Below are 21,341 nucleotides of genomic sequence, written 5' to 3' on the forward strand. Positions count from 1 at the left end.
CCCTCCTCCAAGCACACATCTTGATATTCAGTGAGGTCAGCCACCACGCTCTTCACCAGAGGCACCGCAGTCTTTAAACAACCCAGATGTTGCAAGTAAATCACCCGAAATGCTGTTGACCCATCTCACAATCTTCCACGCTAAGAGTTTAAGATTCTCTCAACAACAGTTAGCATTTGACACCTTTTTTTCCCACAGTTTCTTTATAGGTCTACTAAGCGACAGGTGAACCTGCTTTTAGAAAATGCGATGCCTTAATGAATCACTTTGCCACTGGATTTCCTAGGGGGAAAAAAAGTAACAGCCGCTTCTTAACTGAATGTTTGCCTGTTTACATGACAAGTGTTAGTTTCATACTTAAAAATAAATAAATAAATAATCTATCAGAAGCAAAGGAGGAAGATGGGAACGGTTTCAAGTGTCATTCATTTACACAAGCACATGCTAACACTGACTTAGTTATAAACAATGATAATTACCATGCAACATTCTTCTGAGTCTGAAAAATAGTTTCATCTTCAAGAACTTTTACATATATTAGTAACTAAAAGATGGAAATGAATGGATAAGTAAAATATCAAATGGAAAATTTCCTTGGATTTAAAATAATGAAACACCATTTACTTGGCTTTTTTTCTTGCTGATTTCTAGAAAGATTCAAGGGGAACTCAATCTTAAAGGAGTCACATTAAAAATACCCCAAAACACAAAGGTGTTCTGAAAGCACGTCACCAGAATCCTATTCCACAAATAGTTAATGGATCTAGATAAACAACAGACCTGTTTTGAGCCATAGTGACACATACACATTCAGAATTACATGCTGTGCGCATCACAACAGTAAATTAAATTTCACTAGTCTAAGTGCATGTATCATAAAACACATTCTTTTCTTCCAATAACTGTGATTTAGAGAAGGACTGAATAATACAGGAAAAAGCAAAAAAAAAAAAAAAAAAAAAAAGTGACCTTTGTTTACTTTTTCCAAAAGTTCTTCCTTGCTTAAAGATTAAAAAAAGCCCTGTGGCTTTTCAGCACCTCAGTCTGTATTCTGAAGGTCAGGCTCTATTTCTCAAATATGTAATTTGATGATTTATTTATTCAGCTCACTTACACTCACTGCACATTGGGGAATACGGACAATTGACAAGAAAATGCACGAAATGATACTCTGAAAGGATAGGAGGCTAGAAAAGTGATCAAATTCTGTTCTGAGGTATTTAAATTAAAATAAAAAGCAGTTAGACATGATATAACAGGAAGTCTCCCTCTGGCTGTTGTATAGATATTGTGTACAAAAGGGTGCAATGCAGTAGAATCTCCCCCTCTCTCCTGTATGCCACTGGATGGAAAAAATCTGTGCTGGAAGGGAGGAAATACTGCAGGAGGTATTACCTTCTCATTTTCTGCTTGCATTCCTAATTGCTACAATTGCTTCTAAAGTAGGTCAAAACACTCCTGGGGCTGCAACAGCTGTTCTTTGACACTACTTCGGCTCTTTACTGGAAATCTACATGCAAAAATCTCCTGTCTTTCCTTGTGCAATGGCATGCCTAACTCAGTTGCATTCAGGAAGTGAATCATTTCAGGTTCATTCCAGGATTAACGACACCATGATGTAGCCAGAGTATCCCTTCTCCAAGGATAACAAACTATGCCAAGTGTAAACACCAACTCCTAAGAAAAATTCCCATGCCTACTTATACCCAAAGACTTGACACTTACTGCTGAAACAATATGCTTTGCTTGGCTCCTGTAAAGCACGCTGAGTGATTTGCATGGTGCATCATAAAGCAATTGTAGCCTCCTTTATAATTTGCCCATTTATTGAAATACTTGACTTGGATTCTTCTGCAAGCAAAAACGAAAATGCTTCACAGCTTAATAGCCTTTGACATATTAACAGCTCAACACAGCCTACCGAGCCTGATGTCCACTATAGCCAAGTTAAATGTTGCAAAGGGATTAGCTGATCAGCAGAGAGCTGTTCTGCTGGAGACCAACATACATAAACTGATGGTTGGAATATCAGCCCTGCAGCATTTCCCTTTGGCAGCCTCCAGATGAAAGAGTATTTCAGAAAAGGACTTTACTGAGTTTTGGCTGTGTTAACCATTATAGCAGCTCTTCAGACCACCCAGACCCAGCTGGCCTAATGCAGAATCACAGGAAGCACTATGGTGGTGTAAAGCTGTCTGCTCCCTCTTCAGCCTTGTAGCTCATTTGGAGGAGCAAGGACACTGTCTACCCTTTCCAGATAGCAACAGAGGCCCATATTTGGTCACAGACTTAATGGAATTTGAAACATTCTTTCCTACAAAATGAAGTTCATTCTTTCATCTCCATGTTTAAAGCACTGAACTTAGGCTCATCAAAATCATCACAGCCTGAAGTATTTAACCACACTTAAACATTTATGTTAAAAACAAAATTCTAGAACTGGATGCCCATGTTTGTTAATGCATTCTCTTTTAGTAATGCGTTCTAGTCAAAGCAGTAATCGTGTGAGAGTATGTGATTTAAATCTACAGCATTCATTTTAAAGAAAATATTTGTGCAGGAGAAACATAGTCTGCAAGTTCAACAACCAACCAGAGGTTACTACACAAATTTTGAACAATGCAAATATAAACTGAGATAGTCTGGTTTTTGTTTTGTTGTTGTTTTGTTTTGGGTGTTTTTTGAAAGAAATCACTGCTACCACTCATGCGAAGAATGCAGTCAACCTTCTTTTCAGGAGCACTGATAACTTTCGAGATGACAGCATCAGCTATCACAATCGGATTTAAAAAAAAACCTCTACAGTATATTAAGATATCTAAAAATTTAAGAAAAAAGGCTGTCAAACACTATGAAGTCGTTCAGTATTCATTAATCTCTCTTTTGAAACAGAAGATCTCATTTTTGTACAATGCTTTTTCTACTTTACGTGACTTTGGTAACAACCTCAACAAATCCACCTCAAAAGACAATGGTAAGTTAGGCTTTCAAAGTCATATTATTTGCATAAACAGAAGAACGTAATTTCTATCTTCACAAATTATAAGACTTTTTTTGACTATGAAACGAATTCCCCTTTCCCAAATGCTGACATGCCCTGTTTGTTTCATTGAGCACTGTAGGTAAGAAAATTCTGGATTGTGGTTTGAAATTAAGAACAAAGAATCTAGTTCCTTCTGCTACTACTTATACAGAGCTAAAAGCTAAATAAGTAATTAGCTTTGGGTAAACATTTAACTTGAGATGCAATTTTTCTTTTACTATAGAATTCAGAAAAAAAGTGGACTGAAATATCAAAGAAATGCAACTCGAGAGAAAAATTACTTTTGTAAACAAAAAAAAAAATCCAGATGCAAAGTTAGTGAATTGGCATGGCAGCTGTCCGAAGGTAAGATTGCTGAACACACATTTTAGAAGAGTGAAGACTTCCATTCCACCTTTTTCAAATGATCTGGAGTTGGATTTTTTTTTCCCCTGCCTGAGGCTCAAGTGGTCATGCAGATGATGGGGCATAAAAACTAAATATGCTACAGCTCCAGCTAGGACAACTTGATATCCAAGATGTTCTTATAAATACTGGACCAAGAAAGAAAACTTGTAGAAGCAGAAAGTCTACTCAGGCCACCACAGACCTGATAGCTGCACTGAAATATTCAGACAAACTTGTGGCTAGGAAGGAGCCAACAAGTATTGCAGGCTTTCTCACATCCTCTGTCACAAGTGTTGGGTGCCAGAGGACACAAGCAGTCATAACATCTGCAGCCCACATCTGATTCCAGGCCTAACCACTATGGAAAAGTAAATTTCTGAAGGGGGACCTCTACATTTAGCTCTGAAATCAGATTTCTAGTTTTTACAGAACCTCTTGGAGGTACGTCGACTGGCCTTTGTTTAAATAACTAAGTAATAAAACTGAATGGAAAACACTTATCTGCATTTGATGCAAAGCAAACAACCTGTCTTTTAAAAAGAACCCCAGATTCTTATGACACTTCGCCGCATTTAAGTGAAGCAAACCATATAGTTCAATTATATACTGATTAGCATTTGTCAAAGTATTGGGTGACTTAATTAACAATGACTTAGCCATTAGCCACTGAACATTATTTAGTAATATGTGCCCAGATTTTCATACAATAAGGTCTTTAATATGTACAGTAAGGTCTTTAATATGTACAGTATCCCAAGCTACAAATTAAGACTGGAATAATAACTTACAGGAAATTCTACTCAATTTCATAGGTGTACTTTAAACTTCCTTGGGAGTGGCACTTTACTGAAGGTCTCCAAATAGGTGCAATATGAAGGCATAATTTTTTATTCCCTGTACAATCCTGAGTTACAACTGTACCTACTGACATCTCAGAAAATACTGTTCCTGCTGCAACTTACATTGCAAACCACTACAAAATCTTCAGTTTCAAGAAATATGTAACACTCAGGGTATACTGCCTCTATTATCATTGTTTCAGTAATAATCTGATTAGTGAGAACAAGATTAGGTAAAAGAAACAAACAACAAGGTTTGGTTGGCAATGAAACTTCTGCAAAATATTCTTTAAAAATTACAGGGAAAAAACAGTTTCTTATTCTAGGAAATGACCTACTGATTTCTGTGTGCTAACAGAACAACAGCAGGAGAAGTCAATCCAAATCATTTTGTGCTTCTGTGCGGAATTTACTGGAACAAAAATCTGCAGAGCCAGACTTTTCAAACACATAATCAATGTCCAAACAATAACCCAGCCCAGTTTCTGGAGATGTATTTATTTCACGATGCTATCATCAAAAAATAACGTATTGGAAAGAAGTTTGTTAACTTAGTAACTAAGCAACAATAGTTAGCATTTTTTGATGCTAAGCTCCTTTAAGCAATAAAATTTATATATATGAAAAAGAGAGGAAATTTACTACTGTATTTCACAGACAAATGTCGAAGGGCAGAATATACCTTCAAAATTTATTTTACATCATGATGTAATCAAAGGAAAAAAGCTTCAAGTCCTCAGTGTGTGTCACTGCAGAATTTGATCCAATAGCATACAAATACCAGTTCCTTTGAGCGATTTACATTGAATTTTAAGCAAATGAGGGCTTCTCAATAAAGTTCAGCCTTCCTCTTCATTGAAAAACAACAAATATTCAGGTATTTTTCCAGTCCTTCCAGATAAGACTTTTAAAAGTGCTCTATTGGCACACGTTAATTTCCTGAAAAAGTAATCCAAATTGTTTTTACCAGCTGTTTTTTTCATCCTGTTTCAGTTTTCCAAGAAAACCATTAGCAGAAGAAGGAAACAGTAAGTATAATTCTAAACAGGGAACCAGAAAATAGGACCGTGTATGTATTTTGACAAAGAACTTTCAACTCCGATAAACTCTACTTTGTCTTCAGTGACAGCCTAAGGGCATCTAGGCGTGTACATGTAATAAATCACTCAACTGAAAAGATAATTACTGAGGGGAAAAAAGCTTTCTTGATTGCGATTATACTAAACTGTTCGAATTAACATACCCACAGATGGCTCTTTGTTGTCCTACATATACATCAGAGAGAAGAAAGATTCATTACTTTAGCTCACTCACTTGAAAGGCAAAAAAAAAAAAAAAAAATCAGGATCTGGTTATTAATCACGCTAACACCACACAGGCTTTGTAAACTAAGGAGGCTTTTGACTGCAAAACCAATGTAGAACAAACGGTTAATTAGGCTTTTAGGCTGGAGTTTTCAAAGGCAGTGAAAGTTGGATGACATCTAGGTGAAAACAGCACTCCCTTTAAGCTGCAGGCAAGGATTCAGAAATATATCCCCATTATTATTTGGTCTGGCAGTGCTGGCCCTTTCTGAGCATGGGCACAGCATGCACGCCCTTTCAGCAAAGAATAATCTAATTAAAATGTATACTTGCATACGGACATGCTGTGCCGCTCCTTCCCAATTTAATTGTAATGGTTATTACAAAAAAACGAACACTCCCTCGCCAGCAGCTTAAACATTTTTCTCCTCACAGTTACTGCTGTTGCTTTGCTCAAGTTCTTGAGACAGAGAGCCAGAGAGCCATTTCTTCATTAGCCCCATTCTCTTTTAGGAAAGTGTGTCTTCTTCAGATAAATACAAAACAGACACTTGTGCCATTGAGAAGCACATGTTAATGGCCATTTCAGGACTGAAAAGTACCCTGCAAGCAGCTCTTTCACAGATGAAGCTAGTTTTCCTGATGACCGCTCAAAGGTCAAAATCCTAACCCTCTAAGAGAAAAATGGTGATCTATTAATCCTGTCCTTGCTTTGTGGGCATTCCTTCTCTCTAGTCCTTCCTTATTTGTACTGCATTTTCAGAGTATGTTTGTGAGTAAATTACTGAGAAGCCACCCAAGACTAAATACTGCAAAGTGAGAAAGCTGTAGCAGTCACCACCTCTGCCCCTTCCAGAAAGTTAAGAAATTGTTCCCATCCTTAGTTAATCAAAAGTCTCCTTCCTAGCAGGATTATCTGACTCCCACTCTCTGATTAAACTCTGTTAGAAGTTTCCATGCATCAACTACAAGTTATATTCAGAGCCTACAGCTCTCTTTCTTCCAGGATAATGATAGCAGAAATAAAACAAACTCTTTAAAGCCAAACGTTTCTTGCAGTATTAGTCATATAGTACAAAAATGTGTCAGGATAAAACTAACAAAACCCAGAAGAACAAACAATGCTTAGCCTACCTGATTGCCACATCTATTGCCACACAGTACCATGGCAAGACTGAATTCCTTCCTACTCAGAAACATATGTTCTCCTTCTCTGTCAGCCTGTCGCTGCTCTGGGAAACAACTTCCTGGAAACATTTTTCTTCCTGGCAAACTACTACTGGCAACTTTCACAGGAATCAGACCATTTTCTGTCTGTAGCCCCTGACTTGGGATCTTGGTTTCCATCTAGTAATGTTTGCCAACAACTAGGTAGGAGAATCTTGAAAAGAATTGAATGCCCTATTCTACTTTAAATGTCTGCAGGGCTGCTGCTGTCTAGGAATGCCATGTGTATACTATCAGGCTTGGGCTCAACTACTGGAGATATCATAAGCTCCAGTCTCACCTGGACCACGTTCAGAGGGATGTATGATGGTACTGGTGCACAACATTACCTTTCAGACACTTCATAGCCTGTCTTCTACATATTCTGAAGAAATGCACAGCTAATATACAGAATGAGACAATTTTGAAACGTCTGAAATATATTCACCACCATATATTCATTTGACATATGAAAAGGTGGTCCTTGAATGCCTTATCTTCACTTCCACTTTTCCATTTTGCAGTCATCCTCAGTACGACAGCACCAAAATCTCCCCAGTCCTTTTGTTTACTAGAAGAACGCTATAATCTCTCTTTGCAGATCAGCAAACTAGCTCTTGAGATGCAATTTGTAGTTCTCCTCCATTTAGTTACTCAGTATTTTGATCCAATCCAATTTTCTCTCACAATCCTCCAAGTGCCCCTATCCTCCATACTGGTGGTAAACCACTAGGTAGGGAGCTGAGCAGTAGGTAGGCTAACAAGCCTGACAAAGCAATTTTCAGATAGCAGCTCACATCTCTCTCAGCAATGGAAGCAGCATTAAATAATTATGTGTTTAGTGATATACAAACCATATTGTTTTGTTTTCTAAAAATAATTTATTTTTCTAGCAGGCTGTCATGCCACTTCTTCATCCACAGGCCAAGAGAGCTTTCAGTTAAATACAATTAACTTTATCTCCAAAGTGCCTGCATTTAAGCACTGGAATAGGCTCAAGCACTGGAATAGGCTCCCCAGGGAGGTGGATGAGTCACCATCCCTGGACGTGTTTAAAAGCTGTTTGGATGTGGTGTTCAGAGACATGATTTAGTGGAGTGCTGTTAGTAAGGGTAGTATGGTTAAGTCATGGTTGGACTCGATCTTTGAGGTCTTTTCCAATCTGAGTGATTCTGTGGTTCTATGTACCCTTTAACACCAATTACTCTTTCATTTTCACTGTCTCTCCACCTCCACAGGTACTTGTTGGGTGACTTTTCATTGTTGCAGTGGACTAGAACTCATGTTTGCCTTCCTTTCCATCTCCCTCTCTCAAGAGCAACACTACAGGACATGCTCTCAGGGCACAAGAAACTGAACGTTTTCCTATACGTACACTTGACATTTTAGTTCAGTACCCAAAGAAATGCAGAAAGGAGCATATGTCCACAGTCATCTGTTCAGTTTCCTCAGGAAGAGATGCCATAGGCTGGGAAAATCTAAATACCCTGAGGCTTTTCAGTGTAGCTGCATGACTCATCATGCAGCTACCACAACCATTTACGTCTGGGGTTTGATAACTTTTGTGCTTACAGCCTGGAGATACAAGACATGATCTTGAAAGTAACGCAGCATGTACACCCTAACTCCATAGAACTGCGCCTTGTACATTCTTCAGTATGTGGTTCATGCCTTTTCATAGCAGCCAGGTATGCATGGTTTTTCATATTCACTTGCCAGCGACATTATCTGGCTACAGTCAGTACTATTGCATCTCACCTCCAAAGTCCAGAATAATCATTCTCTATATGCTCTATAGCATAATGGTTATAGGGATTATTCTCTGTCAATAATCTGACTTAACTGAGCAAGTCTGAAGGCTCACGGTTTAGCAAAATAACTGAAAGAACAGAACATGCATTTCTACTACAAAACAAAGTAAGTAAATTCTTATGAAATCATTTTCATACATCAAAGAACATGAAAATATGCACAAAAGTTCTAAACCTTTTTTATTCTGGAGCAAAGGACACTCCATGTCAGTATTTGGAAAGAGTTAAATGTGTGTGTATATACATACACATGGATAGATCGATCCCCAACATTTTTTCCCAAATACAAATAAACAGACTAGATTCAACCATCTAAGTCATAAATATCATTGAATCTTTCACACAAAACCAGTACTTAAAATAAACACAGTCAGCTGTAGACACTGTCATACCTTGACAAAATGTAGCATTGATCCTCTTGTAGCCTTGTGGGCATTCTGTCATAGGACTGTATCCATGGTAAGCTGAACAAAAAAATTGTTAGTTAAATACTGCCGAGCCATATGCTTATTTAGATAACCTGACAATCAAGTTATTATATAACTCTATACAGAAATTCAAATACAAGTAAACTTAATTCAATCTTTCTGCATCTATATCGCTAACATCTTCCATTATCCATTCAAATTTGCTCTTAATTAACAAGATGACATCTTTGAAATCATCCTAACTGAACTCAAATATTCAAATAATTACTTTTACAAACCTGCAACAAACACCATGTCGAGAAAAGATAAGAGCATTACTTTCCATCCTTTCTGTACACAAACTGTCAAATTAGAACAGAGTGAGAATTTCATTTGACTTTACTTCACATGTGATGCCTGCACTGCACATTTATCCCTGTGGTTTAGTTCAGAACTGGAAATCAAATCATTACAAGGGAAAACATAACAAAAAAAGGTATTTTTAAACTTGTTTTAAAGATCTTCCTATGCAAAGGAAGACTTTAAGTGATGATCCTGAGAAGCAGTTTTTGGAGCGAGATAATTTTAAATTGTTTTAATTATTTCAAATAATTGCTTAATTAGAACATAACACTTTCAAAATGGCTTGAAGCTATGAAGTTGTTAAGCACTAAAATTGTGAGGACTACAGTGAGGTCTAAAAACATCAATGAAACACTAAATGTTAACGCTGCCAAAGTTAGATTCATTTTTGTACTGATTATGTCCTAATTTATCTGTGTTTCCCATTGCAGATCTCATTAAGTTAATACTAAAACTGAAACACCTTCTCCATAGTTTTTGTGGACAGAATTGGTAGTACCCTGAAGCCTTAACACAGTACAAGCGGAGCTCTTTCACTTGCACATGGAGACCAGCCCATAAGCTGCGCCAGGCCTTTTCCAGTGCCACAATGCATTTTTCCTTCCATAGTGACTCAGCTGCTCTAGAAAGTGTAATGGTGGAGTGAGGTCAGAGGCTTTAATCTCTCCATCCCTACTCATTCTGCTCCCACACTCAACAGGAAACAGTGGCTTACTGCCAGCTGTCTTCTTCCTTGTACTAAGGGCAGCAACACAAGCAGGTCATAGTAGAGTATAAAGCTTGTGCAGTAATGGCTAGTCATCCATGTGGGAGCTGGATGGAGTCTTGCATTACTTACCCTTTACTCACTTAGACAACCTGCTCATAATTATTAACTATTAACCAAGAAGCCTGAACAATCATAACGTTTCCCATGTAACACAGAAATGAAGTTTGTTTTAATGGCCTTCTTCTGTAGAAGTTTGCAGGAATAGAGATCTTCTCCAAAAATTCTTCATTTATGTTTCCATAACACTGAATAATCCATAGACTTAAAGACACGGGAATTGCCTCAGGCCAAGGTACTCAGCTTTGGAACAGGACTGGTCCATGACTGAGCAGTGGATATTTAAAGGATATATAAAGGATATTTAGGCCTGGATCCAGATTTCCAAGTTCCATTTGTGTGCCTAAGTTCAAACTGGACATCTATAAAACTCTTAAGATGCTGTAAGATCACTTAAACTCCTGCAACACTCCAAATTTGATCACTTAATTTTCTAGAAATCTGAAAATCCACCGTTTACACCCATGCAGACTTTCAAAAGTTACTGCATGATTTAACAGAATCATGCTTCAATAATTTCTAAATAAGATCTAGAATGATAAATTGCAGATACTTCTATCAAAGCTTCCTGACCAGTTCAGTCAGTGAATGTTCCTAAAGCAAGCTACCCAATCATACTTGCGATACAATGTAGTGGCAGATGACACTATTTTAATCCATGGAAAACAGTATACACACACTTCCTGCTCCCTAAGGAGGGTAGAAAGATGAAGTACAGTGAGAGCTCCCACCTATAAAGATGAGAAGCGTATCCCACTTAATTTCAAACCCTTACTTTCCAGGAATATCTTAACCTTAAGAATACCTTAAGAACAGGGTTACTCTAAGTAACAACAATTACTGAAATTACAGTTACTTTCAAAAAACAATTCCAAATTAATTGAGTCAGAAGGCAGGAATAAGTGCGACTCACATTATTAGTAAATAACGACACCAGAAAAGAGACTGAATTCCCATTCCTGTTCCAAGAATTGTTTCTTCATTTTATGGATTAGGGCATCTTCTCATAGTTACAAAATGTATGACTTAAAACTCTTCTGGCAGATAAAGTAACTCTCAATTGCCCCATCTTGAGAAAATGTGTTAGCCACTAAGGTTTTATATGAAAAGGACAATGCTCCTCACATTAGTATTTACAAAAAATTAATACAGGGTGGTGGAGGTTTTGGGGCTGTACATCCCCGTGTGTTCAGGCATTTCTCTGCACCCTCTGGGAGGAATCTGGAGACTGGGATTTCAAAGGTGGTTTGCCCCAGTGTTTCCCTACTGGCTTAACAGCATACAGAGCATGCTGGCATTAAGTAGCTTCCTGAACATACTGCCCAGAGTGGATTCCAGGCTGGGTAAGTTTGTCTTTTACCGAAGCTATGAAGAATCGGCACATGGACTTCCCTTGGAACTAGGCACCAAAATTTTATATTAGTTCTTAGAATCACAGAATGGTTTGAGTTGGAAGTGATCTTAGAGATCATCTAGTTCCAACCCCGCTGCCAAGGGCAATTTTCCGGGGGCAAAACTGAATCTACTAAGCAATACATTCTGCATATCCTCATACTTCGGATGAATAAAACTTTTAGCTGTAGTTAAATTGCTACACATTTGGAGAAAGCTATAAAATCAGGACACATTTCACAATTCATGGTGATATTACACTAATACTAAAGGAATGTATCTGTTAGGGATTTTCTAACAGGGACATTCAGAAATTTACCCCACGTATGCTCTCTTTTGGAAGCAAAGCAGAAGTTAAACACAGTCCAAAACATAAAATTCTCATGTTTCATAAACTAGCAGATCAATACGTATATATGTATATGAAAATATATGAATATATATAAGAACTGGTGCAGACTCTTCTGTGGAAGAAGTCAGAGAAGTGGAAGTGAAAGTAGATTTTCTTCTGGAATTCTATTTATGACATTAGACTTGTGGACAACAATACATTTCCAAAATATCAAACACTGAACATGCTTCATGTATAGCAATACATGAAGGAGTACTTCTATAGGAAGTAGCTATCTGCAGGAGTTAGATTGGCCTAGGAGACCTAGATAATGACTGCAACTTCTTGCATCACTTTTGGGCCAGTTAACAGGGATCTACTTTGTCTGCAACGTCATCTTTTTATTCTTTTGTTGAGTGATAAAAATATTAAATGACAGAAGTACTGCTGTTTTTGTGCAATAACTGTATCATTCATAAAAGTTAAAGAGACTAGCTGCACTTATCATCTGGAATTTCTTTCTCATTATGACATAATGTCAAATCATAACAAACCAGTGAGGAAAGTCTTTGTCACACTTAAATTGCCAAGGAAGATACCTCAAAGGAGCGCAAAAAATATATATAACTGAAAATTTAGAGCCTAGAAAAATTTGGCTCCAAGCTTGAAAGTTCATCCACAATCTCAAGAGCTCATTGCATTCTCTCCAAGCAGTAACTGGTGCCTCTATAATTTGACATTTCTGTGCAGACTTTAAAAAAAATAATTAAATCCAGCTGGAAGAGGCAAGATGACTCAATGTTATTACCCTTCTTGAGAAAAATGCAACAGTGCATCACTGCCTTAGAGGAAGAGGAGAAAGCAAGAAAAAAAGGAGAAAACCACAACCATGCTAGCACTACTGGCTGTGCTGAGTGCCTGCATACTGTAACTGCTGGCACGCAAGAGAATTCCAGTTTCTGCAAACTGCCCCTAATCAAAGCATGGTGTGTTCTTTCTACTATGCTCCTTTTCTTTCCCTCCCACAAATAAAATAAAATAATATAAAATAAAATGCAACTACTACTTGAGAGAAGAAGTTACGAACTTGTCCAGAGAATAACAACAAAGAAACACTTACATGGCTTCTTGGGACATTTCTGGCATTTGTTAAAACCCCAGGAAGTACCCACGGTTCCACAGCAGTCTTCTTGCTTAGAAAGGCCAGGAAGTGCTTTGCCACACTGGAAAAGTTAGGTATAGAATACTAAGGTTAGTGCTGCTCTCTTTCAGTCATCTTGGGTCAGCTTCTTGACAGTGTAATTAAGACACCAACGGATGACTAGAGCTCTCAGCCAAGCTTAAATAATGCCCATGAATGGCTCTCTGAACAGGAATGAGCAGGTTCAGTTATATTATTACCCTTCTCTGCTTCAACTTGAAAAGAAGGTAAAAGAGAAGAAAATAGACAGTACGTTATTCTTCCTCATAAAAATGTCTTCCTCTGCTTTTTCAAAAGCCACATACATTATCTTAAATAACTTACTTTTTTAAAAAAAGTAATACTTTTAAGAGTATAACTGATTTCTATATTGTTATTTCCTATCTATTAGTAAGGCTCAAATTTCTGTCAACTTATGTTCAATGTTTGTGACTAGTTACAGAAAATTGCCAAATTATTACGAAAGATTCTGCTGTCCAGATACTGAAGAATTAAGGAATACATAAGATGACTCACGTCAAAGTTAGTGATATGTGTTACTCAAAATGCTTCATGCAAATATTTAAACTGATCTTGCAATCATTTCTGAGCCAAATACACCCTGCATTTTTTTTCCTGATTAAGAAACAAAGTTAAAATGTATTTCTGTATGTGAGATGAAGACATTAAGAAGTACATCTACACTTGTAAACTAGGTACAAAATCAAAGTACTCAAAGCACGAGAGAAGTGCACAACAGGTGCACTTTAAAAGCAAATACTGATATAAATAGGCACTGCAGCAAATAATTCAAATGTGCTGAAGTGTGAATTCACACTAGAGTGAACAAACCTTCCCTGATTTAACTTTTCTTACTGGCCAAATATAAAAACCTCTGAACCAAGTGATCACCAGTGTCTACCTTTCAGCTCAGGATAGCTGTCTTGTCCTCCAGCACAGGCTACGTAGCCATGTGGTTGCATTCACTTATACTGTCACTCTGTAGTGGGGATGCATGCTGAGTACACAGGCACTGACAGCTTCTTCTCAGCTTCCCAAATCTCTTCTAGTATGCTAATGCTCATAGGTCACTGATGTTCCTAAAGTATAAAGTTACTCAAGGAGGCTTCACAGTGTGAATACCAGCAGGACAGTAGGCCACTGTACAGTGGAGAGTTCTAACGTATCAGTGGGTTCCCTCTTCCTATGAGGAGGACTGGCAAGGTGCCATCCCAGCCATCTCCTCAGCCCCTTTCTCACACATTCCCCTGGAACGTTCTGAAATATCTCAGCAACAAAGTGAAAGCAGCATAATTTAAACATCAAACAACTCATGTTTGAGCAGCCGGGAGCATCCTCTGCCCAAGCCTCATATACGAGATGGAGCTTTTAGTACCAGAGCAACTTAGCACAGTTACTGTGTGCCTCTGCCCATCATCCCTATACAAGAGGGGGTAGAACCACTTGTGACTTGAGCCACATTTTGAAGTGATACACGAACAGCAGAAAGAACAGAGCACCTGGACAGGTTAGAAGATACTCTGTAGAAGCCTGTTTTCATGCAACTATCTTCAGAGGGTCTTGTACCAAATTTTCCCATGCTCCAAGGGGAAAACAACTGTGCCCTGGATTGTATTTGGCTGTGTTAAAACAGTAAAGTATCTATGCTTTTCAGATGCAGGCTCAGGCATACACTATCTGAGCACATCTTCTGGGCTATCTTGCTCTCTGCTGGCTTGAGAACTGGCAGGATCAGTACATGATTGACCACTCCCGGTCTTTCAGTTACACTCCAATCTGGTTTCAGAAGCATCTCCCAGTGAGGCACAAAGGCAGTCAAGGTGCAGGAAGAGGGAATTCTGCACACCTCCAGTCTGCTGCAGCACCTCAGCTCTTCTCAAAATTGGAACTAGCTGAGGATTACTAATAATGTCTCCTCCAATTGGCAACTAAAAAAAAAAGTATAGAATTCACATTATGTCTTTATGCAGTGCTGTTTTTTTCAAGTTACACATGAAGTGAGCATGCTCTCAGAAGACTGTTCTACTTTATTTACATCTCCTAAACTCCTTTCATAGAGCAGGTATTGCTTCTCCCAAGTAGAAACTTCTTCGACTCAAGTCATACACTGTGGCAGTTTGTGAGAGCCTGCTCAAGCCATTTCTACTCAACTCTCCCTCCCTGCCTTGTGCCTCAGTTTTACAACTCTTCTTCCCTGAAAAGAAGTGGGAGGAATTGAGGCTGATGCTGCACCTCCCCTTATGATCTCAGAAACTGAGCATTTGGGCAGCTAGGCAGATAACGTAACACCCAGTGCTCCTCACAAGGTCACAGGCCTCAAGGACACATTCCAGCAGTATGCACGTGAAGAGGCAACACACCATCATTAACTAGTGCTTTTTTTTTCCCCTAAAATAAAAAAGGTGCCATCTAATGATAGCAAATGAAAGGCAAAATAAAGGTTAAAAAATGGAAAGGAAAAAAGGAAAGGAGGAGGAAGATGGACTGAAGCCCATTTTGAGTTTAGGTGTGGTGCTATAGCATTTGCACTCTACTGAAAATCATGATCTCTGTGGTCATAACTTTTTCAAATTTCCATAAAAAGCCACGAGCAAAAATAAGGATGCCAAAGTCTGAGTCATCTGGCAACTGTGGTTTGTAGTCCTGTTAGTAAAAACTGGCAACGTTTAAAGCTGCTGCTCCCATTGCCTCTATGGTGAATTAAAGCTTGAAGAATCGATGATAATTTGGTTAGCGTCCAGATCATTGTAGAAACTGGCCAGCGAGGAAAAGCAACTGCCACATGGGGCTCCTTGTGGTGTAAGGCCTGTGTAATTTTGGAGCTATGTATCAGAAAAAATGATTGCTCTGTAAAGTACTAAGCCAAGCAGAAACAGCGCGTTCTTCTATGGCTAATAAACCCTAATTTCTCTGGTACCTCTAACAGCACTTCAGACACTCTCAATACTCATGGCACCACACAAGCTGTTTCCGAGCCAGCAACAATTTCTTAAGATGTTCCTCCCTTTCTCAGGCCCTGAGAGTTACTGAATTGAAGCTCTGTTTCTAGAGTCTCAAGAACTTTTAGGTAATTTCTCTCCTCATCAAAAATCTTATCCACTTCCTACCACTGAGAAGAACTCATTAGTTCTTCAGACAGTCTATTCCAGTCTCTGAGTCACAAGTGACTGGAAAAGTCACTTGGGGGAATCCATGCCTATTTTTAGTTTGTCTCACTATTCAATACAACTCCAACACATAAGCATGGGCCTAAAATAAGCGGTGAAGCTAAACACGTGCACGTAGCTTGCATTATGCATGAAGGTGACGCCATTTTCTAAGCTTAGGTTTACAACTTTCTATCCATCATCCATACATATTCTAAACTAATCCAGCCTGTATTCCTGAGGGCTTCTGGAAAACTCCTCACAGAGGGAGAACAGGTTTTCATGAATGATACATCTGCCACAAGGTTATGGTTTTGAGATGATTCTTATTGGCTCAGAAGGCAAAAAAAGTCATGAAGGATTGGTATAAAAGAGCTTAAACTGTGCTGAAAGGGGCTCAGCAGTAGCAGCAGGATGAAGCACACATGGTACTGCTATAAAACAAAGTTCTTCCAGGGTAAAGCACTCACAGACACTGAAAGTATTGTTTCGAGTCCACATATTTTCTCCATGCATGCCTGGGCTTCTATGCCAATATTTTATATAACCGGAGGAAGTACCAAATATTCCCGCTGTTCGACTGGAATTCTGGCTGACCCTGCGCTGGTGCACAAAGGCAACCCCAAGCCACATCACCTCTTTGTTCCCTTGTCCAGCCTCTGTCCCACTTCCACAGTGCTAACAGTACTTGAGTTGTGCACCACTACTAGAGTTTAATATCTTTTCCAATGCTTGGGAAAAGGAAGGATTACAACCTCGAAATCCCCCTGCTACGGCAGTAGGAGGAATGTATTCAGCTCCTGTTGAAGTGCAGTAGGGAGCCCAGTCCAGCAATTAGTGTCAGGACAGCCGCAAAGGGCTCTGATAAAGGACCAGAAGGTTTCCTGAGACTCTCACTCCTGCGTGACCCATCTACAAATCCCTGTCACGAGCTATTAGTTAAAACCACAGTGCAGGCATAAATAAAGGAGTGTCACATGATTAACTATGATTGAAATCGATAGGTGCTTTGCCCGAGTTAATAGCTAATGACTCTGGGATTCAGCTCAAAAGACCGCATTTCACATACCACAATAGCAAAAGAGAATGGATACACTGTTCAACTTTCTGTAAACTATTCAACAGGCACAGACCTTGGATTGTTACTTCTTTCTCCTTTTTCTTTTTTTCCTTTTCCTCCTATAGGTATTACAAAAAGAGTAGGAAACCCCAAACTTAATAAGCCCTATTACTGAAACAATTAACAAACACACTTAATTAGCGTACTGACCATAGCTGAGTGACAGGTTGATACAAATGAAGAGCATTATCCTCTGTAGCACTGGCACACTAGCAGCCATTGTCTCAAAAGCAGAGGAGAGAACTTAAATACTTCCAGACTTTCTAAGAGAACTGGTAAAGAATTTGCTTTGGCTTAACTAGAACATTCTTCTTAGGCAAGCAAAAATTACCCAGCTTTCTTTTATTCGAGTAATTAGAACAATGTTTGGTGTTTTTGGTATCTGATACGTCTTTTAATCTTCTGATACTTCGGGGTATCGATTTTGCAAAAAATCCATTGTGAATGAAGCATTAATCCTGCAAATGAATCCACACTGATTTCTGACAGTCTATTTGTTTAAAAACTTCAGAAGCCAAACCATGAGCTTCAAGGAATTCCAGACAGTTATTTTATTTTATGAGATGGTATTTTTAAGACTATTCTGAAGAAAAAAAGTTCTTTAGAAGTGCTTTAGGAGAAAAAGTACCAGTATGAAGCAGAAAACTTTACTTCCATCATTTTTGCTTGTCTTAAGAATACAAATATAGAAGTTCATTTCATAGAGCTGTCAAAAAAAAAAAAAAAAAAAAAAAAAAAAAAAAAAAAAAAACCCTGAAATTTACATCCAAAGCAGATGTTTTATTAAACCTGAAGTTCATCAGGGATATTTCTATGGCTGAGCGAATAACTTCAGTTGGCATATTACTATTGTCATCACCTCCAGACTACGTGTGCTATGAACATACTGCATACAGTAGGACAGATAAGATTAGGTCACGCACTAAAAACAATCAACATACTTTGCTACTCAGCAGTGATCTAAGTCCTGCTCCTAAAAATTGTGTGCGCGCTCTCTAAGTTCAGTACATGGTCAGTGCGTGTCCTCATGTCAACCAAGTTAAGTAAACGCCTGATGACTTCCAGTCAGAATTTATCGTGATACAGCACTGACAGTTCCTGAGTTTTTCTGGCTGTCACCTATCACTTGGATTATTTTCTATTCTACCAACTCCAACAGCAGAGAGGAGGGGGTTGCTCAAATCAAGATAAATGTTTCCTGTAAGAGGCATTATTAAAAAACAAACGATTTTCATTAAAATGTATCCCACAAAAATGCTGATCAGCTGACTTCTGCTTATCAAACATATTTGTTACTATTCAGAAGAAAGCAGCACTTGAAAGATACCTGAATGCACACGTAAATCTATCAAAAGATGCTTCTCGTCTGCTCTAAGTGGTACATTTTGTTTTACTTTAGTAGGACATTTCAATGTTTTATCATAATATACCAAGTCTCGCCTCATAATACCAGAACAACTCTAATTCAGGTTCCCTACTCAGTGGGGTCATAACAACGCAGATCTTTTCTGCAACACTTTTCACAGCATTTTGCAAGAGGCTACAAAACATCACTCAGCAAACAACTGACAAGCAAGGGGTAGAACATGTCCCCTGAACACTGTGGCATGGAGTTGAACTGAACTTAATACATTCCCCAAAAAGAGGGTCAGAAGAGAGCATTATTAACTGAAATTATTTCCGTGACCACTTCAGAGAGTACACCATACACTCTCTGCAGCTGCATCGGTACAATTGAGAGACAAGGAAGAGGAATGAACAAGTACAGGTAGGCATGGCTTCCTAGCCAGTGTCTCTTCTGGACATTTTGGAATGTTGCTTCCAGCCAGGCAAGGAGATTAAAATCAGTCTTTCTTCAGAATTAAAAAAATAATAATTATTTTGTTTTGAAGTTATACCAGAAGTCTCCTGAAGTAAAACAGATATTTAAAAATATGTGGTATTTAGCCATGAATCTGCCTTAGAGAAACCTGGAAGCACCAGCTCCTCCAATTTCTAGCTGTTTTGCAAAAATGCCCTCCTCTTTATAGTTATGCAAGAGAGACCAAAGCAATTCTGAGAAAACAAACAAACAAAAAAATAGCCAAAATACTTACATGCAGGAACCATAAAAAAATGCAAGAAAAATTTTAATAGACTCAAGGTGATCCTAGGGTTAGAAAACATCAGTGCTTACTTCTCTTTATATGAATATCAATAGATAGTAGGCATCTGCATTCTTCTCTCAATTTAAATGCAAAGCACTCATAAAGCAAATTTAACAGCATTTGAGATTAACACAACAGTTGTTATTAGGTGCACTGCTGACAAGGTATTACAAGCACTTTGGGAAAGATACTCTGTGTCTGAAGCTGAAGAGGAGGAACTAAGAAAGAAAAAAGAAACTCAACCACCCTTATTCACTTGCTTCACCAGGGCTATTGTGGGATTTGAGTACAGCAACCAGCCTACAGTCTATGCAGGACTACTGTTTTTGAATAAGACACATTAAAGGAATTTAACTAAGGTGGGGTGAGAAAGAATGCAGTGAGAGATGGCAAATATTCCCCAGAAGGTTGTGGGGGAAAAAAAAAAAAGAGAGAATCTGATTTTAACAAAATTCAAGAAAGAAGATGGAGAGAAAAAGGAGTAATAAAAAATAAATAAAATGATAACATGATGGAGGCTACACATATACAAGAAGCAGTAAAGATTCTAATACTAATGGTCCCGGATAAAAACATTAAGTTCAGCTAAGCCTTATTTTAGAGTTGGTTGATTTGCCTGAAAGAGGCCACACACATATCCTTCCACACTATTCTGCTCTATAGACAATAAAATCACCTTTGATCCCAGGATATTTAATAAAACATTTCTCAAGCCAACTATACAATCCGCCCTGCAAAAAAATGTCTAAACACTGATAATGGTTGAAAAAGTTAAGGATACCAGAATTATCTAGCCTAAACTCCAGAAAGAACTTGCAACATGTTGCTATTAATAAAGAAAACTAAGTTTAGCAGCTTGTCTGTACAAATAAAAAGAATGCTTGCATTTAGCAAAGCCAATATTAAAAAAAACCCAAACAAACAAAAAACCAAGTTATTTTAGAACAGGTCTATGTAAGAATAAATAACATTGTGTATATTTTCCAGCCAAAGGTATATTTAAAACATGCAAATAAATAATATTCAGTGCCTGACTGCAAGAGAAGCATATTAAGATTTCAATTTCAAAATTGAAAGGGGAATGAGTCACTTGAATCTATATTTACTGCAAGGTCTTAAACAAATGCTCTACAAAATGCTACCCTACCACTCCATCTCTAAATGGAACTATAAAATTAAATAACAAAAAAAATCTTACTATGTTCTTGTCCAAGACAGACACTAAAGATGAATGAAGTTTGTAAAAAATGGGAACACACTATTCTAAACTAGCAGACAGTCTCCATTCTTGAGAGCACTACAAAGGCACACTTTTCAGGGCAGTACTAAAAAACAAAAACCATTAGAAAAATTTGAGACTGAGCATTTAGTTGGCTTCTAAGTCAGGCCTGAAGATGATGCAAGTAGATTTCCCCTTTCCTTCCCCTTTAAAATGGAGCACGTTACTGTTTTCTACTGAGTAATGATTAAGCTTTAGTTTTAAAACCATTGCACTTCACAGAGCACAATTTGGACATGGATGAATATTTGAAATATCCCTCTCATTCACATGCCAGAAAGAACAGACATGAAATTTGTCCAGCATAATAGGTAAGAAACAAAAGGTACCAAGCCTAACATTCCAAGGAAGGGATTTTTATCTGCCTATACATATGAGAAGTATGAATAAGCCACTAATTATCATAATTAATTGCAGTATTTTAAAATGTCACATGACAATGCCATGTTTGTTAGAACTCTCATTCTTATGAAATAGAGAATGATTTTTTTTACATAGGCACAGCATCTTTAAGTCAAATCCATAAACTTCCAGTCAAA

General features: G+C 38.0%; 1 protein-coding gene across 11 annotated transcripts in view; it reads right to left on the reverse strand.

The window, feature by feature from the left end:
• The window catches only part of LTBP1 (latent transforming growth factor beta binding protein 1), a 182,480-nt gene that overhangs the window by 74,574 nt on the left and 86,565 nt on the right, over positions 1-21,341 (reverse strand). For all 11 annotated transcript variants that reach the window (NM_001398250.1, XM_015283725.4, XM_015283724.4 and 8 more), the window contains 2 exons: positions 13,030-13,132; positions 8,983-9,054 (listed from right to left, as the gene is read on the reverse strand). In NM_001398250.1, coding sequence (NP_001385179.1) covers positions 8,983-9,054; positions 13,030-13,132 — 175 coding nt within the window. The remainder of the gene's footprint in view (positions 1-8,982; positions 9,055-13,029; positions 13,133-21,341) is intronic.

Source organism: Gallus gallus, chromosome 3 (assembly GCF_016699485.2).
Source record: "Gallus gallus isolate bGalGal1 chromosome 3, bGalGal1.mat.broiler.GRCg7b, whole genome shotgun sequence".
Lineage (NCBI taxonomy): Eukaryota > Metazoa > Chordata > Aves > Galliformes > Phasianidae > Gallus > Gallus gallus.